This window comes from Simochromis diagramma, unplaced genomic scaffold (genome assembly GCF_900408965.1).
Source record: "Simochromis diagramma unplaced genomic scaffold, fSimDia1.1 OVJJ01000293.1, whole genome shotgun sequence".
Lineage (NCBI taxonomy): Eukaryota > Metazoa > Chordata > Actinopteri > Cichliformes > Cichlidae > Simochromis > Simochromis diagramma.
Genome location: NW_024386801.1, coordinates 11,363,314 through 11,383,401, shown reverse-complemented (window position 1 = coordinate 11,383,401; position 20,088 = coordinate 11,363,314). Strand labels below are relative to the sequence as shown.

At 40.2% G+C, this 20,088-nt stretch overlaps 2 protein-coding genes across 5 annotated transcripts in view; one reads left to right on the top strand and one right to left on the bottom strand.

Annotated features, from left to right (window-relative positions):
* Nucleotides 1-14,679, top strand: part of stra6 (signaling receptor and transporter of retinol STRA6) — a 63,876-nt gene extending 49,197 nt beyond the window's left edge. For all 4 annotated transcript variants that reach the window (XM_040025798.1, XM_040025799.1, XM_040025800.1 and 1 more), the window contains 17 exons: nt 2,568-2,948; nt 4,093-4,159; nt 4,922-5,004; nt 5,671-5,804; nt 6,217-6,383; nt 7,202-7,327; nt 7,991-8,061; nt 8,571-8,650; nt 8,884-8,945; nt 9,217-9,379; nt 9,550-9,625; nt 10,013-10,146; nt 10,891-11,008; nt 11,291-11,392; nt 11,485-11,648; nt 12,243-12,380; nt 13,471-14,679. In XM_040025798.1, the coding sequence (XP_039881732.1) occupies nt 2,896-2,948; nt 4,093-4,159; nt 4,922-5,004; nt 5,671-5,804; nt 6,217-6,383; nt 7,202-7,327; nt 7,991-8,061; nt 8,571-8,650; nt 8,884-8,945; nt 9,217-9,379; nt 9,550-9,625; nt 10,013-10,146; nt 10,891-11,008; nt 11,291-11,392; nt 11,485-11,648; nt 12,243-12,380; nt 13,471-13,709 (1,977 nt within the window). In that variant the 5' untranslated portion in view covers nt 2,568-2,895 and the 3' untranslated portion in view covers nt 13,710-14,679. The remainder of the gene's footprint in view (nt 1-2,567; nt 2,949-4,092; nt 4,160-4,921; nt 5,005-5,670; nt 5,805-6,216; nt 6,384-7,201; nt 7,328-7,990; nt 8,062-8,570; nt 8,651-8,883; nt 8,946-9,216; nt 9,380-9,549; nt 9,626-10,012; nt 10,147-10,890; nt 11,009-11,290; nt 11,393-11,484; nt 11,649-12,242; nt 12,381-13,470) is intronic.
* Nucleotides 14,680-16,101: 1,422 nt separating this feature from the next.
* islr2 (immunoglobulin superfamily containing leucine-rich repeat 2) lies at nt 16,102-19,534 on the bottom strand. The gene is made up of 2 exons (XM_040025797.1): nt 19,273-19,534; nt 16,102-18,688 (listed from the first exon to the last, which is right to left on the bottom strand). Exon 2 carries the CDS (start codon nt 18,677-18,679, stop codon nt 16,544-16,546), a length of 2,136 nt encoding a protein of 711 aa, XP_039881731.1. The 5' UTR covers nt 18,680-18,688; nt 19,273-19,534; the 3' UTR covers nt 16,102-16,543.
* Nucleotides 19,535-20,088: the final 554 nt, after the last annotated feature.

The window sequence follows — 20,088 nt, the reverse complement described above, 5'->3', positions numbered from 1 at the left end:
TTGCAACTACATTTTGGTTTGAACTGCGAAAAATGAAAAACATAAAAGGTGTGTGGAGTGTTTGATTATAAAGAGTTATGAAAATCACCTTCTCCACATTTAGCAGGTAATTTAAGATGCAATAAAGGTGGAGTCACCACAAAAATATATATGTATATAAAATTTTGGTGCAGTGAGTGATTGTGCTAACATCTTTTCAATGTCTGCTTTCCCAGATCTAACTAGTTTGTGAATGCCTGCCTTGTCTGTCTTTATGATGTCGGTGTTTACATTGTTAAGAAGGGATTAGTTAATCAGTATTTCAATTGTGTTTATTTTAAACACTCATGCTTAACATAGTTTCTTCCAAAAGGCTTTCGAGCTGACTTCCTAAACCTGATACAAGTGAACTGTCTGCCTCAATCAAACTGCCTCTCTGTGATGTAACTGTTCAAAGCATTCTTTGTTCACTGACCCCTTTATTTGTCGGGCTAGTTTTTCTTTGGGAGCACATTTGATTTGGTGGCTTACTAAGCTTGAGAAACCATGTTTTCTTAAGGGTGTTAGGGGGGGAAATTTTGTTGAGTTTTAAGGTTGTGTGCCTTTAATCTTGGAATAATGAGACATGGAAGCAATGTTGCAGAACTGACTTAGTCTCAGCCAGCTGCAGCTGAATGCTGGAAGAGATTTCTGCAGACATGCTGCACAGAATACATACAGTAGGATCTTTTGTGTATGTGGGGCAACATAGATATACAATTTCAAGTGTTTCTGTTTTTTTGTTTTTTTTATTCAACTTGTTGCACAAAAGGAAATTAACAGGAGTTATAACGCTTACCTCTGACCTCTGTCACACATTCCTATGCTTTTGTCATACTTAAGGTAGCCATGTAGCCAACATCTAGTTAATAAGGTTAATTAGATGGGAGCAAGGATGAGCCTAACTTCAGAGAGATTAAGCTTCTGTTGATATTCTACATTCCTTATTGAAAGTAATGACAAATAAGAGAGACTGCTGTGATTATTGTTGATTATACTGCTTCTACTGAAGTACAGCAACACCACCTGAACCTGTGTTGTTGTGGTCACCTGTCATAGCATAGCCACATTTTGATATTTTGAGTAAACCTGCTTTGTACCTGGATTTAATGTTTACAGAAGAATTGTCTTGATTAGGGAGTCATGGCAACCTGCTTCCATGGGTTGAACTAGGTCATGTGAAACAGACAAAAACACAGGTATAAAACAATAAATATTATTATTTTAGGCCTTCAACCATAGACTATATTCATTCTTGATTTATTTGTTCTCATTTTTTAAAAGACCGATCAGCCACATGGTCCAAACTTGAAGGAAATGTGCAAAAGCAACCAATGCAATAACTTCTACTTATTTTTGTATCACTTGACCCATCCAAGAGTTTCAGTTTATAATGGAAAACCAAAAAGAAAAGAAGGAACTCATCACATATGAAAAGACTGAAACAGCAAATTGTCCGACATCCCTGCTCGACAAATAACTTACAGCTATTGGATAATAAATTATTAAAAATCAGTGATGGTTTCTGTTTGCCCAACAAATCAGGTATTCAGTTCTTTAGGAAGAAGGGGAAGAAGGAGAAATGAAAGTCCGTCAGAAAGAAATTAATTTTTCTCGAACCTCTATCAAATAATTTAAAAAACAATATTAATAATGTGATAATTTAACTATGTGCAGTGGTAACTGAATTTAAAGATATGTGAAAGGCAATTAGTATTTATAATCTGAACTTTACTGTCCATTGTACATCCATACAAGAAACCCTTTTTTATATATTATTCATCTGTCAAAGACACCATTGGTATGTTAAAGAAATAAAAAAGCTCAGATGAAATTTCTTCCCTCTGGGCACATTGACAGTAACTCATTCACCATCACATATACACATTTCCTCCTTTCTCATTATGTTTTGTGATCCTTATCAGGACGACTTGCAGCATTGTTTGGACATAACTTTCAAATATTTTAAAATAACTTGATATCAACATGGAGGCTAAAGATGCACATATCTGGTTAAGAAACTTGTCGTCACATAAATATGTACTAGGACATGCTATCTTAAATTATGTGCAGAAGACAAAGTACTGAGGTAAATCAACCCCTCCTTGATCCTTATCATGCTGAAGGTGCAGAGTTATGCGAGGTGATGTGAGGATACACCTTAGTGACTGTATTGAAACCCTTCCATTCTGCTTTTCTTGTTCCATGTTGCAATGGTGGGTTTCCTGGATTTAGTTTGGGTAACCTTTAGCAAATGCACCTGAACCATGACTGAAAGGAACAACACCTGAATTTCCATGTTATCAACGTGGAACTCTGATTGCTCCGATAGAAAAGCCTCATAGCTCCCAGCTACCCACATAGTCCCAGCTGGAGTTTTATAACTCTGCACACCTGACCACTGCAGCCACCGGCCACAGGTCCAATAACACAACTCCAAAAGTAGATGTAATCCCTGTAAGCCACAGGTGGCCTTACAGATTGGCTACCCAGATCTCCACATTTTTCCCTTCTTTCACACCCTGCCCCCCTCTCGCTCTCTTCCCCAGGCTCTTGGTGCGGTGGTAACCCTGAGCTGAAATAGGGCCTTTGGAAGGTAGAGGCAACGCGGTGCAGCCAGGACCTGTCACATTACTCTCAGCTCCACAGTGGGACCAGGTCACCTGAATGCAGTGAAGGAGGGTAGCTGAGTCTGAGTGCAAGTAGACCAAACACAGGGAAACAAGGACACTTGCAGCAGCAACTGAGTCCAGCGTGGGATTTGGAAGACACTTTTGCCTTGGAGACAAGGTGATCACAGCTGTGTGCCACTTTGTGGTTAAAAGAACTCCAGGTCTTTTGTAAGACGTGGGACTCTTTTGATAAAGAGAAGTCGCAATGGACTATGACTACCCAGAATTGGATCCACTGCCATCCAAAATTGAACCAGAGTAAGTAAAGTCTTAAGATTTAAGTTGAATTCTTTCAAGTTAATGCTATTTTACTTTAATGCTTTTAAATCTTTGCTTAAAATTAGTCTGCACTTTGTTTGATGTTTATTAGTAGTTCTTAAAACTTTCTCTGAGGGTGAACAATGTCTCTGTGAGATTCTCCTCTCATTGAGATATTAGGTGACACTTGGCACACTTCTGCAGTGCTAGCGCCAGCGTCAGTGTGTGGTCTTCTTTCAGTTCTTATTATTTATCATGTCGAGGCTGTATCCTTTTCATCTTTTGAGGTTGTAGGTTGTCCTGGAAATGCCTGTGGAACTTATTGGAAAAACATTAGACTTTTTAAACATTTGTCTGTACGTATTTTTCACACCCAAAATGTTACCAAGTTTCACTTTATATGATACCGCTTAAAGATCCATGACGTATCCCACAGTGAAGCTTTTTCCTCTTAGCTCCTTTTGTCCAAATTGCTTTTCTATGTTGTTAAAATCCATTATGTTTTCATTGGTATGGGGTAGTTAATAAAAGAAATGATGCCTCCAGATGAACAACACGAATGAAGTATGGTGGAAGAAGCTGCCATGTTTAGCTAAAAAGCCATTTTGCTGTTGTAAAAAAATAATACTGTATTGAGTTGTAGCTAGTCTTGGGCCTCTAATATAGCTCCCTGTCAGTTTATGAAGCATAAACTGCTGCACCACTGAGAGCTGGCTATAATTTAATTTTTTCACATTGTTATAAAATAGCAAGTTAGGAATTCACAGATTGTTTAGAAAGGTAGGAAATATTGAAACATCTATTCTGGAAGCTGCCATCTTTATGCTCACAGATGATAAAGTAAGTGGTTGATGTGTGAGGCCTTCTCTGAATTGTAATTACAACCCCATGACCAGGCATTCCTGCTCTTCTAGAGCACAGGAACATGAACATAGGCATTTGTTGTTTCCCTGTCACGCCGATACCAATCCGTTTAACATGCAAATCTCTCCTGCGGGATTTCAGCTGCAGAGTTTCCAACCACAAATGGCGCTGATAGGGAAAGTGTGAAAAGGTTAATGAGGTATACTGAAGGTCAGCGCAGTGACTCAAAAGCCTTCAGTTATATTTTACTCACATGAATGTTTTGCTCCATTTGTTTTAGAGTAATCCCTCCCTGTGACCCTACTGCTGACGACAGGCTCTATCATATATGCATCACTGTGATATCTGTAAGTCTGCAGTCTTCTTGGATTAATATGACACCACATTAAACTGTCCTGTATATTACATCCTGTTGTCAGGCGTGTACTGATGTGCCACACTGAGACACCAAGGTTTGCGTTTCTTTCGTTTCTAATTGCATTCAAGTTTTAAAAATGTACAAAAATGTTGGTTTGAAGGAAGTTGTGCGAGCCCTTTGGCAGTGATCCCAGGAACAAATAATCCTGTTATGTGATCACAAGCGTGATCCATATTAGAAAATTGTTTTTGCCTAATGTTTTGCTGCTTATTAAACGCTGCACTTACAGGAATAATAAAAAGAAAGCTATTTGTAGCCCACATTCTGACTAAACTGAGATATAATTTTTCAAATTTAGAAGTTGTTAAGCACTACATTACAAAACATTTGTATAATAACTGAACACAGATTTGCCATTTTAGGTTTAATGATAAGTACATTTGTGTTTTCATGATGAAGCTCCTTCATTAACTGATTATGGATGGTCTTTGTAGTCGGTCCAGACTTATAGTCTAGCTTTTTTCCCCCCATTTCTGCTTTCTAAATGTGTCTCAGGTCATGACAGGTCATTGAACTTCATTCAAGCAACATTCTTGGGGAGCATTAGTCAGACGCTGGTGTTTTGCCTTTTGTATCACAGACACCCCATCATTTTTCCCTTTTTTTTTTGCCTGATGCAGAGTGAAGCATAAGCTGCATAGTGGGCTGTAGTGAGCTATGGTGGGCTAACTGAGGTCTATTCTCCTTTTAGCTTGTTGTCATGCTGATTCTGGCAGTGTTGGCAAGACGCATGAAGGTCGGCGACAGACAGAAAGGACTCCCAGGTTTACTCAGGTGAGCCTCACTTTACTTTATCTTACAGTTTCACAGGTGAAATTGAAAATCCAGTTTTTAGAGACGCGTCCTGTACCCTACTATTACTCTCACCCAGATTTTCAGTCTACCTGTCTACTGGCTTCCATCTATTTAACAGTGACATGAAGCTTTATGTGCAGAAGCTATAGCAGAATCTATTGTAGGGATAATTTGGCATTTGAGGTGAGTTTTAAATGTAGCAGGTGCTAATTGTGTTTATTAGCTTTGGGTAAGACCTTAAATCAATTGGAAACATGGTTTAGTTTGTTTGTCACTTTATTTATTAATTAAATCTCAAGTCAAGATGACATTCAATTATCCCACATTTCTGCTGTTCATTGGTCAGTGACTGAAACTATGGCAAAAACCTGAACTGGATTCAGGTGAGAACATTCAAGTGATCCGTTTGAAACTTTAGGTTAAAACTTTAAAAATCAAAGCCTTATTTTCATGCTACATGAATCAGAAAATTCTCTGTCTCTATCTTCTCTAACTGAGCTGGCATTTTTTTTTTTAAAGTTTTCTAGTGAAAACTTAAAAATGTTCCTTTTAAGTTTCATCATTTCTCACTTGATCAGTAACTGTTTTATCCAAATGTGAGGAGGATGTCAAGTGAGCTCTAAATACCTGCTGCTTTATTCACAGTCCGGTGAACTTCCTGGACCATACGCAGCACAAGGGCTTGGCAGTGGCTGTGTTTGGAGTGCTCTTGTGCAAACTGTGGGGCCTGCTCATATCGCCAAACCCTCTCCCCTTCACAACAGACACCGCTAACAAACGTGAGGTCGTCTTGATCATTCCAGCAAACAATTTTAACATTTGCTTGTCCCGTAACTTCGTGAGTTATCTTAGCAGTTAAAACCAATAGGCTGACGTGTCCCCATACACAAAAATAGTGTTAAATGTCTGCCTTATATAACTGGATTATTTTGCTCCTATGTTATTTTAAACTCTGGAGTTTGATTGTAAGCTTGGCAAGAAGCTTTGTGTCTGAAATTACATAACAAAGGACAGCAGGCAGCTGGTCCCCTGCAACGTTACGCAATCCCTAAACACTAGAGGGTTCAGCGGAGTAAGAAATGCAGCCTAAATCAACTATAGTTTCAGCAAGAGTTTTGGTCTGTGGTATGGTACAATAAGAGTTGTAGCTCCTTCAAACTTGGTCTTCTCACATTTCTGTTGTATTTGCAGAGAACTGGGTGATTCTGGGAGTCTTCTTTTACCCCGCACTATACTACCCTCTCCTGGCATGTGGCACTTTACATAATAAAGTTGGCTATGTACTCGGTAGCCTCTTGTCTTGGACACACTTTGGTGTTCTGGTCTGGCAGATAATTGACTGCCCAAAAACACCAGTGGTAAGCACAGATCACTTTCATTGTCATAATTAGCTCCAGTTCATTTATAAATGGTTTATTTTGTTACAATGAATCTGCTCCAGGATTGAGTCACTTTCTTTGTTGTCTGTCATCTGTCTCAATATAAAGGGTCATTTCAAAAACAAAGCTGGTTTGTTCTTGTCTGGAAACACACTGACTACCAAACAAATCTGTAGTATCTACAAAAGATGGGATTTCAATAGATGAATATTGGGGATTTGAGATAGATCCATGGATACAAGGTTGGGATTTTTAAAAGCTTACCCAATCCCAAATCTTGTGCCACGTCCAAGTTGTTAAGGTTTTCAGACCTATGAATGCCTGTGACTCAAAACAATTAGTTCCACTGTCTGCTGGTCTTAATCAAGAGGCTTTGTCACACTTAATCACTTTAGTGTGTCTCAGTAATATGTCACATCCAGAGTACACTGTGTGTGATGGCCTTCTTTAAAAAATATATTAGTAAGGTTTTGAGCTAAATCACATAAAAACAATAGAGTAAATTACACAGAATTACATATTTAGTAAGAAAATCTATCCACGTTTAGTTCATAGCCAGCTACTTTTCAAAATACATTTCAGTTGTCAAGTTAGATACGAGATGTGCGGTCAGTGGAGGTTTCAGATGTTTGTGTGGCAGGTGAGAATTGATTTGGCCAGCGTACAGACTTTCACCACAACAAACATAAAAAGCTATTTTTGCAAAATGTATTCCCAGCGCTTAATCCCCAAACTCCCAAATCAAGTCTCTAAGTGATTTAAAATCTTTTTCTTTTTCTTTTTTTACCTCTTTGCAGATACACAAACACTACTCTCTTTTCTCCAGCCTGCCCCAGATTGCTTGCTTGGCATTCCTTAGCTTTCAGTATCCCCTTCTTCTGTTCAAGGGCTTAAAGGGCACTGAAAAGAACAATGCTACGGAGGTGAGTATTGATCTGAGAGCAGTTTTTCTGACTTCATTGAGTCATTTTTGTTGAACAGCTCTTATGTCACTAATTGTTTGGGCTTCTTGCATAACATACTCGAAACAATTGTATGTATTAATAGTCTACATTTGTGTGAACCTGACCTTTAACAAAAAACTCTTACTGAGACTCACATTTCCTTTGAATCTGTGGACATGAGAAACCTGTATAAGCTGCCTTGTACTCTACAGGCTTATTATGCTCATAAAGTCTAGGCTGAGGGGAAATGTGAAGTCCGACACGGCACATCTGTGACCTAATCATTTTAAGTAGATTTGACGTAATTGGTTTGCGTTATGTTCTTGATCGGTTTATGAAAAGGTTACCTTGTTTTTGCAATGAGGAGACACAATGCTGTGTTTATTTGATGCTAATCTTGGCATGGTGTGACAAAACTGGATGTCGGGATCGGCTGGTGTATGAGTCACACCCCCAATGTCCGGCACCATGAACCTTATTGCAAGGAGGCTTTTTTTTTTTTTTCATATTTTAGCAAATACATTTACATGTAGATAGAACTTAAAGACACAGATGTCCAAAGGTGTTTAGGTACATTAAAGCCTGACTCAATAATTTATGTCTCCTCAAATTTGGTTACTTATATGATTGCTCTTCTTTTAGGATCTGAGCAGCAGCTACTATAGAGACTATGTCAAGAAAATGCTCAATAAGAAAAAGTCTACCAAAATCAGGTGAGAATTATTGCCTCTTATCAAAAACATTGATTTGCTGTGCTGTTACATAGCCATCTCTGTGTTCCTACAGTTCAAATGTAGTGAAGTAAACAGTTTGTTTCAGCATAGCAGAGAGAGGCTCAGCAAAATAACAGCAGTGGTTTTCAAGAACTGACCATTTTAGGGATTTTAGAACAAACATGTTTTTTTTGCACCGTTGTGTCCAAGTTTTAAGCATCGAGCTATTGATCTGAAGTGAAGCTGAAGAATTTAGGTAGAGGTGTGATGAAGGCCTTCATTATTCCATCCACTTTGTACAGTGTACCAGTGCCACTGGCAGCAGTGGTACTGCAACAAAGAGCCCAAAGTTTTAACCTAAGTAGAAACAGATTTGAAAAAGAATGTGTTTAAAGTTGGTTCATTCATTTATATATATTTTGCCTACCCCATGAGTTCCCTGTGGTTTAAAATGCTGTTTACATTTTTAATGTAACTTTCATTTTTTTTTTTTTCACCTTTCGCTTCAGCACGTCGAGCACAGGCAAGCCCAAACTCCCCCAAAGAATAGCCGATGCTGTGAAATCTTACATTTATACACCAGAGGATGGTAAATATATTTGTCTGGGACCTGCTTAATACCATGTCATGCACATATTAGGTGTTAAAACTGGTCAAACTCTTCTTGGAATAATTATTGAATTGGTCATTTATACAGAAGGTGGTCATGTGAAGCAACTGCATGAATACACAATGTGTGCAGTACAAATATGCTTAGATTTGGAAAAGCAATATGTAATCCTGTTAACTTAATATTTCTACACCTTTACTGTTTTCATGCAGCTTTCCGTTTTCCGCTGAAGCTGGCTATATCTGGTGTTGTGTCTTTCATAACCCTGTATCAGGTAACTACCACAGCTACTATTAAAGGCAATAATCCCTGTATATTTCATAAATGTTAACAAAACACACAAGGAGAGACATAATTGCATGGCTTGGTGTAGAAAGAGAGAGCAGAATCTCTCAAACGGTCTTATCCTAACTCAAGAACTTCAGCCAAGCTCCGAATATTATCATGATGTGTTTCATTTTATTTCCACATCCATAAAAGTTATTGCATTAGCATTCAAGAGTAGCTTCACTGGCTATTAATGAATGTCCTTTTTTCCCTCTTAGATGGGTCTTCTGCTGATCTCAGCAGTCGTGCCGTCTCTCCAGACTGCTCGTTTGGGAGTCAATGAAGACGTTGCAAACCTTTTAGCTGGTTTCAGAATCATGCTGTCTCCAGACAAACATGAAGTGGTTCGGATAGTGGTTTATTACATGTGGTGTGTAGAGGGTAAGTGACACAAGACAACAAGAGAAGCCATTTAGAAATATGAGAGATGCACACGTACATAACGCTATGCCCTTTATTTTTGATGCATTTATTTTGTACAATTTTACTGTTCAAGATTGACATCGTTCCACATTAAAAAACCTGAATGTCATGTGCCAATGTTTCTGCAGTGTGTTATATTTCAGCAATGACCCTGTCTGGATTGGTCAACCTGGCTATGCTCATGCGATCTATGGTTCTGCATCGGTAGGTTGTCTGTGATTGCACTTTTTCCCTTTTTTGTTGTTGTTTTGCATTGAATTTCCTTTGCATTCTGGCTACTTCATTATAATGCCATGGTTATTATAACATAATAGAGTACTAATCATGCAGACAGGGAAGCATTTAGTCTGTGTTAACTGCTGCTGCAATTGAAAATGGCTATTAAGAAGAAAAATGAAATACTGTGCCATTACCAGAAATGGCATCGCATTAAAATAAATGGATTTCCGAGTCAAGTATTGAATTGAGTATTCAGTCTATCTCTTGCTAAATTGCTTCTTCAATTTACTATGTGATTTGTACAGTTGGGGCTGAACTAGTTTATGTATTCCATAGTGTCGCATTGTTTTAATTGTGTTTTACCTTCCGTAGGTCAAATCTGAAAGGGCTGTACAGAGGCGATAGCTATAATGTTTACAACTGCCAGAGAAATATCAGAGCTTCCCGGCCTGCACTCGTCTGCTGGATGGGATACACCAGCTTCACAGCAGCTCACATCTGCATTGGTACAGTTACTCTGAAAGATTGTTATTATTTAGATTTTCTATATATTGTTTCTACTTTAAATAAAACAAGTTAGAGACAAAACTTTGATGAATTTTCTGTATGTAAATCCATATTCAGGGAAGAGTTCAGCATGCCCTCTCATAGTTTTCTGTTGACTGTTCTAATTAGGGGTCAGCACAGTGGATCACTGATCATCCGTTCTTCATCTGTTCATCACAGAAATGCCCTGGATGTCCTCTCTCACCACATACATTAACTGCTCCTTTGGCCTTTCCTTTTTCCTCTTCCTTTGCTGCTCATTTTCACAATCCTTCCCTCAGTATACTCAGGATCTCTCCACCACACACATCCACATCAACTCCCCAAACCTCTTTCACTTTTCTGTGAACTCTCCAACCTTAACTGTCCCTATGATTTATGCTTTCCAAGTCCTGTTCATCCTTTTTCCACTCCAAACACAAACCTCAGCAATTCTTAACAACATCTTTACATCCTGTTTTTGACATAACTGTGCTCGCTACCAATTCTTGTATATCCAGTTTCCAAATTCTGTTAGATATTTGTATTATTTCTGTTCATGCTCCTTAAATATTGCCTAAAAGCAATTCTTTCAATCGACCAGCTCGGGCAGCGACATATCAGAGTATTCGAGCCTTCTACAGTGGGGTGACCACTGTAGATCTGTTGGATGCTGGATAGTGTCTAAGTGCTAAGACTGTAAAGCTCTGATCTCTCCCCCGCAGGCATGATCATCCAGACCATGGTGTTCTTCCTCTGCCTTCTGATTGCAGTCTTCCTTGTTATCATACCTGTCCTCCACAGACAGAATCTGATTCTCTTTCAGGTCCTGTGGAGCATGTGGTGAGTGATATAATTCTTGGTGTCTCTCAGCTTTCAGTTTTAGCTTATTTTAAGGTTGTGACCTTGTAAAAAATAAATAAATAAAAAAAGATACAAACACAAGTTGTCGTAAATCCAGACCTGAGAGTATCTGTGCAGTGGTGCTGCTAGGTTTGAAATTTGACACCTGGAGCGTTTTTCAATCAACAACATTCTCTGTGTATGTTGTACAATTTCCTGCCAGCTACCAATGTTTTTTGCGCTTTAATCACTGCTCCTTCTATGTGGGTTTCACCTTTTCAGGCCTTTCTGGCTCATGCTTCTCCTGGTTGTGTTGATTCAACACGTCACCGCCAGGTTTTGCTTCATCAAAAAGACAGGAGGCACACGAGATCTGGACAACAGGTGATTTACTGCATTTTCTACCGTACATTTTCCTGTACTTACATAATTTTACTGCTTGATTTTGATTTGATGCATTCTAATTTATCTCACAGGGGTAATCTGTTCCTGCTGACATACCTGATGTTTCCTGTTAACGTTTTGATCGGGGCGATACTGGGAATCTGGCGCATGATCATCACAGCCCTGTTCAACATTGTCCACATGGGACGTATGGATATCAGTCTTCTTAACCGCAATGTGGAGGCTTTTGACCCAGGTGAGCGAGATAACTGACGTGTATGCAGGTTAGAATCAGTATAGTGTCCATTTCTGTAATAGTGAACATGCTGTCATTATTAGAAGGATTGTAGCTTGGCTAAAAAACACTTTCTTCATCAATTATTGGCACTTTTTTTAGCATCCATCTATTGCTTAGAGAGGGCTAATAAATATTTAATAGTTCCCATTTTTTTCTCTTTGGACTCAGAAACAGGACGTTAACATATTAATAGGTAATAGCAACACGCTTTTATGTTTGTGGAAGCATTGTGGAAGCAATTTTCTATGAGAAAAAGCACTTCTTCTGATCCCACTTAGAGGTTAGAAATTTGCATCCTGCCCACTTTATCCTCCTGCCAGCTCACTGCAGCTCATATGATATCTGTATTCTGTGCAGGGCAGGGACTCTAATTGCATGGAAATGTCTGCAGATTTGCTGTCAGAAAAAGCAGGTGGTTAAAAAAAGAGAGAGAAAGTGTGATTGTATGGTCATTATGTGTGATTGCCTCAAAGCCAACATGGGGCGCAGTCCTGTGTGTTTATTGCTTTTGCCCAGTCAGAATGATTCACCCCTCCCTACGTCTGCCTGCAGCCTACCGCTGCTATGCTCATTATCTGAAGATCGAGGTGAGCCAGTCTCACCCTGTGATGAAGGCCTTCTGTGGGGTGCTGCTGCAGTCTGTGGGCCAGGACACCAAAGCTGGACAGAGGTCACGAGATGCTGAAGAAGGTCTGTAGCACAAAACTCAATCCACACCACAGACTGTTCTCCATGTGTGGACAAAAAAAGCACATTGTGGTGTTTTTTGGTTTTTTTTAATGGCACAGAAGAGTGACCATTGCACACAGGTAGTCTTTGTTAATAGGATCAGCTCATTGTTTCAGTTGTTTCATGACATTAAGACATTTTCTCCAGATTATTCTTAAAGCTCAAAATCATCTTAATACCTGTATTAAAAGGGCTGTAGCATCTTTAATTTCTCTGGGGTGTTTAGAATTTAATAGCAGGTCACTGTAACACATAATCAGATCATCTCACTTTGCTGCACGTACAGTGAAAATGAAGGCAGCTCTGATTTAATATGCTAAGAGCAAATTGAGTCTTAGAGCAGAATAGCTTGGAGTCCGGCTGCCTGTCCTAATCATATCAGTCATAAACACATAAACTGTCGTTATGACTCTGCATCCTGTAATATAGGTGCTATATTGTATCTTTTATATTAACAACTTGCATTAATCCAAAGTGTGAACGGGTGCTTTAGGGTGGATCGCAGATCTGCAGCAACGCCACTGACACACAAAGGAAGAGACTGATGGTCGCTCACATATCATGACAGCAGGACATGCATTACATTGACAAATTAACAAGAAAATCCGCCAGGATTCAGCGGTTGTTGTGGAATTTAGACACAGCTGAGTCCAATTAGAAACGTGCCATGGAGATGTTGCTTGTTTGCATCTAGAAAACAATGTATTATCGGGAATAATCTATTGTATTACAGTGATTACTTCTCCAGTAGCTGATTACACAGATGAGCTACGCTAATTGCCTGTTACATATTCATTCAGCCCAAGGGGCTTTGGCTTTCAGCGTGTTAATGGAAAGCCCAGTATGCTCCCACCATGCTTAGAGGATTAAAATATGATTGCTTTCTATTATTACTCTATCTGCTGTATATAGGGTGTCTTTTGGGAGGCCCACAAATCACCCTTTTCCAATTTCAGTTTAAAATAGAAAAAGGGTTATCCTTAGATGTCATTACATAGGACTTATAGATGTCATACCTTTTGGTGCAATCATGATGTCTGAACGTCCTCAGGGATCCAGCTCGTCCAGCAGGATAAGAAGCAGAATAAAGTGTCCATTGCCAAGAGAGCCCGCAGGCACTGGCAGCTCCTCTACACCCTGGTCAACAACCCCTCCCTTGTGGGCACCAGGAAGCACTTCCAGCGTCAGACCACAGACAGCTTTCTGAATGGAAGCCTGAACCGCAGCACCAGGGAGGAGAGCAAAAAGGAGGCTACGACCAAGGAGGCAGAAGCCGCTGCCAGCAACTAATCAAGAATGCGATACTGATTATGTACTGGCTGCAGAGTCTCGTCCGGTTTGGGTCTGCATTTGTACTATTTGTCTGCATTTGGTGAAATACATGCATTATAGCTCAGTGCCTAGTGTAAAGATATTCACCAAGTCTTTCCTAAACGTCTGGAGATTCGGAGTCCCTCCTGTGCTTTTCATGTTCTCCTGTCTGTGAGGACCTCAGTCTCCAGTCTGATGGGAATGCTTGTGTGGCACTGATCACCTAGTAAACACACTTAAAAAAAATAATTTTCTAAACATGTATGTGCTTATTTTGGGATAGAACTCATTTGCACTAACAGCCTTTAATCATGTATTATTTTCAGCATTCAATGCAGATAATGTAAAATGATGGTCATCCAACTAAAAACATGGATGCACAAGCCAATGAATCATCTCTTTGAATGGGAGTTCATATATAGAGTGACAGAGAAGGGCAGAAAGACAGAACATCGGACTATTTATGAATATAAATAATGAACCATTGTCATACTGTGGCCAATAAATTCTCTTTCCCCCCCATCTTTAGGCTACACGCATTGTGTGACTGATATTAACCTGTGGAATAAACTGTATATTTATTCTGTTTTAATTTGTAGACTTTTAAGTCAAAAACATCTTACTGTTTCCAGTATTTCCAGTTCTTGTCAAATAAACATCTTCTTGTTTCAAATGTTTCGTGATATTTCACCATTTGTCTGCGCATTTAAACTTTTAAATGAAAACACATATACACATCCGATTGTTTTTTCCCTGATAACTGTGAAAATAAAATGAAAAATACAGTTTTCTCCAGTTTTTTTGTTTTTTTTTTATCACTGATGGGAAATTTTGTTAAGCTATTGCTCAACTAATATATGCATGAGTGCACTTGCAACGGGAAAGGGGCTTTTGAAAAGGAAACTGACCCTCAAACTAACCGGAAGCCGAACAGCTGCGGTAGCAGAAATAAGACCACCGGTCTCAGCATGTCTTCATGGGAATTTCCATAGATGTAAGTGCTCGTAAAACTCAGGATGAACCCTGTATACTATAAATGAAGCCTAGACACTGTAGGCTTTAGTCCTCCTCTGTACATTGCTGCACTCTGTAGGAGTCCTTGCTGCAAGTAAAATTGTTGAAACGTAATTCTAAAACTCTGGTAACTGCTTAAGTGTTTTGATAAACATTCTCCTATTATCATTTCACATTTTTATATAAGATATTAATTTAAATCCACTTGCGTAGTGTGATAATTTTCTGCCGAAAGAAGAGACCTGAACTGAACCATAAGCGAAAATTATAGACAAAGGGAGGCTTTGTGACTGATCGGAGCTCCAAAACGCAGCAGTGTTCAGGCTTCTCTGTTTTTAATCCCCTCTTTTTTAAAGAAAAGGAAAAAAAAAAAAGCCATGCCATAATAATCGCTTTCCAAAAAAGGAAGGAGAATATCTTACATTTTTAAAGAAAAAATGATTATTTTTCGTAATCGAAATAATCATTTGGAACATAATTATTCGAAATGATATGGGGATTCTTTGTTTGTTTGTTTGTTTGCTTTTGTTGTTGTTTAAAAAAATCGGAATGATAGTTAAATCCAGAAAAATCCACCAATTTGTATAGTTTCACATGTTTTATTAATTCCACTTACATAAAATTATATCAAAAAATCTTAAAAGGTCACGTTTTTTTGTTTTGTTTTACAACATAGTTCACAAAAAATCTCACTTTACATATCAAATTACAAGACAGTGAAGCCGACAGACGCTCACTGCGCCCATTTGTTAGGACTTCATTGGAAAATTGATTTAAAAAAAAAAATAAAGAAAATTCACGTGGCTTTACATCACAAGTAGACAGTCACATCTAAAAGTCCTATATAGACTACACTATTAGAAAACCGCACAAGGAGTGACATGCCATGGACACGTTCACCGTAAAAAGCGAGAGTACAGCAAGCACCCGTCGATTAAGAGGTTAAAGTCGCACATTTTTAAAGCCTTACGTTACACGTGGAACAACATGTTGTTGGTAAATAACCTGGAATTTCCCGTCAAGCACATCGTCACCTCTGAAAGCTCAGTTTCCCGTTTTTGGACGCACAGGACAGCGCGCAGGGCGCCGCTGTGCGCGCTGTCAGGTGCAACAGCGCCAAGCGCAAATATCATTTCATCAAACACATTAATCCCAATCTTTCTCTAGTTTCGTGGACAAGTTGAGTGGAGCCAGAGTGCCGACACCTGAGAAGATGTTAAATAGCCGTTATGAGATTTTAACAGCCTTGCACAGACACACGCGGCTCAGTGAGAGAATCTTGTCCCTGATGTCAGTTTATTTACAGTGACTTCATAGAAAATCGTGGTTTTTGTTGTTTTTGCTTGTTTAAAACGCAGCGAAACGGTGGGTAAAATTTTGTGCACTTTTTTTCTCCTTTTTTTTTTTGCTGCCTCGAATTACGCGCATCTCTCCAAGTCTCGCCTTCGCGAAATTTGCTCCCACATGCCCGTTCGCGTACGTCCCACAGATGGGGTAAACGTTGGTGCTTTCCCGTCGGTTTTGAGGTCCGATAAAAGATATAAATCTGTGCTCGGTTTGTAAACGTGAGTTACTCGTTTTAACCTTACGGAAACTACAAATGTCACATGAATTCATTCACAATCGCGGTGATTGAAGGAGTATTGAGGTAAAAAAGTTAATGATCCCTTTTTTTTAAAGACAAAAATCACACGGCATCGTTTTTTTCACGTGAAGTAATGATGTGTGTGTTACCTGCTTGAATATAGGCTACTTGAAAGCAAAATATTTTACAATATACTCGCAGACGTCAGCGGAGCTCAGCGGCTTGGCTGCTTGTAGTTGCCGTTGATTTCCTCGGAGATGTTGACGGCCTCTGCTCCCAGCGGTAACCTGTCACTGTACTCCGAGCCAACTTCAAACTCCTCCTGGTTGGTCTTGGATGATGATCCGGGGATGGACTCGGTCACCACGCTCCCCTCAGCCTCTTCCTCTCCTTCTCGTTCCTCTCCGTCAACCTCCCCCTCCCCCTCGCCTAACTCGCTGGTTTTCTCTGACTCCACGAAAGATGGCCTGTGATCAAAATCTTTTGTCATTTGCTTCTCCATCTGATCTGGATTCTGAGCTTTCATGATCAGCTTGTAGGTTTTTCCTTGATATTTGTATAGCAAATGACAGCAGGTGGCTCCCAGCAAGGGGACAGTGGCCAGACCCAATAGGAAAATGCTGACAACCACAATTATGAGCAGGGAGGGGATCTTCTTTCTAGTTGTGAAGACTACTTGGACTTGGCAGTCCTTCCCCCCATAGGTGAGACAAAGTGTGTAATTGGTGCCAGGCTGTAAATTATGGAAGCGGTAGGAATTAATTCCCTCCTCTATATTGGACCACTGAACCATGGAGTGTCCGTTTCCAGTATTTACACAGAGGTAGAGCATGTCCAGAGTGGTCTTGCTAGATGAGGACTGGTACAGACCCAAAGGTTCCTTATTCACTGTTTCCTGGTTTTCAGTTTGACTTAGATGAAGATTAGATTTGCTTTTGGCAAGCTGCAGTGGATTCAGCTGCACTTTGGCCTCCGTCTCTGACACTTCTAATGCAATAACACCAAAGTCAAAGGTGTACTGCTTCAGGTCTTCCAGGCTCATGTTGAAGGCATGGTTGGAGATGTATTCACTGCTTTCTCTAACACCGCACTTGCCTGTGAATGTGTGTGTCTTAGGAACAACACCGGTCTGCTCTGTTTCATCGTGTTTGTCTTTTGACGTTTCGGGACTTTCCTTTGTCTTCTCATCAAGCTTTGTCCAGTTGACCACATTATTTTTGGAGGGCTTGGGGTCTGCAGGCTTTTTACCAGACGGGCGGCTCTTGTCCACTGTTGAATCAATGACTGTGTTGCTGGCTTCCTTTTGGGTGCCTGCCAGAGCCACTTTAACGCTGCTCTCTGCTTTACCCAACTCGTTCACCGCAAAGCAGCTGTAATTCCCATCTTCCTTTTTACTCACACGGGGGATGATGAGAGTTCCATTTCTAAAAACAAGAAATCGATTGCTGGTTGTTTTATCATTAATTGGCACATCGTTTATTTCTCCAGTGGAGGGCAAGGGGAAAAGATAATTTTGATTTCCTGCAGTCACCTCCCAGGTGATCTGTGGCTTGGGGCTCCCTTTTGTCTCACAATTTAAGATCACCATAATACCTTCATACAGATCTGTGTTTTCTATGTTTGGCTGATATGTTATAGTAACAGCAGGGGGCTCACAGTCCAGTTTAGGAATGCTTGAAACCATCGTACCCTTCAGATGTTCAGGGGCCTCGCACACAATTGAATTTGGCTCGGGGACAGAAATTTTAGTTGTCGTGATCCAGTCCCTCAGCCACTGCAGGCGGCAGGAGCAACTGAAGGGATTGCTAAAGATCTGCAGGTGAGACATAGCAGTGAGGGCGCTGAAAGTCCCCTCGACAATGGTGGTAAACCTGTTGTTGTTAATTCGAAGCGACCTCAGGTCTTTGAGCGTGGAAAAGGCATCCTTTGGGAGGTTCACCATTTCATTGTTGTTCATTTTGAGAAGCTGCAGGGCTGTGAGACCGCGCAGATCTTCCCATGGAAAGTTCACAATTTTGTTGTGGCTGATGTCAAAGTTGCGTAGCTGAACCAAAGGGGCCAAGGTGCCTCTCTCTATGGTGACTATTTCATTGTGGGCGAGCCACAGAGAGGTGGCCTGAGTGATATTAACAAAGCTTTTGCTTTTCAGGATTTGGATTTTATTGGCAGAAAGGCTCACGGTGGTAACATTGGAAGGGAGACCAACAGGGACCTCCAGCAGGTCTTTGTAAGCACAGTCAGCAAACTGATGGGAAAATTTATCCTGGCAGCTGCACTGCTCTGGACAGGTCTGCACAATGCCAGTCATAACAGTCCACAAGGCAAGGAGCTGTAAGAACCTTCTTGCCATTTTCTGCACCTGCAAGCATCAATTAGCAGACATTAGCTACGATCAGACATTTATAAGAGCATTATCCATTATCCATTAGAGCAATCACACCGACGGAAATGTACTGCGGATGCTTTTTTATCTCATATAGATTAAATGTGTTTCTCTGAATGCCTTAAAAACAGTTTCCTTTTTTTTTCTTCGCTACACAGAACAACAATGTTTGACGAACAAGCGCACATATGCACATAAGTTGTGGGTCATATTTGATTTCAGAAGCTCTCCTCTGAGCGCGTCTGCACAGGCAGGTCCGGGTAAACTGGCGCTGTCCGTGGTGATGAAACGGGCTCTCGTTAATGGTTTTTCTTTTAATTATTCGAGAAGGTTTCACTCCCAAAAGCACTTAATGCTCAAATCAGATTTTTCCCGATCAATTTGCGGATTATTAAAGCATTCGTGCACAAACGCCTTTGTGACACAGACACAGAATTAATCCGCGGGTTGATTTCTAGACATTTTTGTATTTGTTTTAAAGTTTTGATCCGGATGCTGCTCCGTCTCTCTCTAATTTCATGCAGTAACTCCCGCATTAGCTTATTTTTCCGTCATCTTACCTGTCCAATGTTAACTTCAATTCCCGTGTCTTATAAATCACCCTCGGAGTTTACAGTCCACTTGAAACAAGTTTAATGTTTGAGAAAAGTCGAGTCCTCGGAGGTTTCGGATCCTTTCACATGCTTTGTGCAGACCTGAGCGCAGATGAAGGACGGTGGAGGGATCATTTTTCTCCCGGTGAGTCGCTGTTGCGGTCCGACGGCGCTTTTTTCTTCCTCTCCGGCGAGTGTGGGAGCCTCTGCGCGTCCCCGCCGCTGCGGCGCGAGAAAATGAACGTGAACGCGCAGCCTCTCCCAGCCCCTCTCCGTGTCTATTAAAGATACAGAAGCTGCTCTTGGAGGGGTCCTCCGCCCTCCAAGAAAATCCATAATTTAGGATCCGATGTTTAATTTATTACTCCGACCTAAGCCCATCTTTGACCTCATTCGCTTCACCTTCAACCCTTTGTCTTTAACTAAAGGACACAGGTAAACACAAAAGTAACAGTTTGCACACGAAGTGAAATATTTAAAGTGTTCTTGTGATTAGGAAAAAACTGCAAAGGCACTTATATTATCTAGCATTATCTTTAATAACAATGACAAATAAGGCTGGAGAGAAGGTGAATTCTGAGGAGTCCAGTGTATGGACAGGCTCTGCATAGAGCCACAGGATACCCGGATCATTTGATGGTGTTAGACTGCAGCTGCACCGCATCGTGAAACCTGCTTTAACTTTTTGTTTTTAATAAATATATCTGATTTAACGCAACAAATTTCGGGTAAATCTCAAATGAATTACTTTTAATTTTCGTAAACAAAAAAGCCAAATTCGTG

Excerpts from the sequence above, each read along its gene's own strand:
- islr2 (XM_040025797.1), bottom strand. The coding sequence starts at position 18,679 with ATGGCAAGAAGGTTCTTACAGCTCCTTGCCTTGTGGACTGTTATGACT.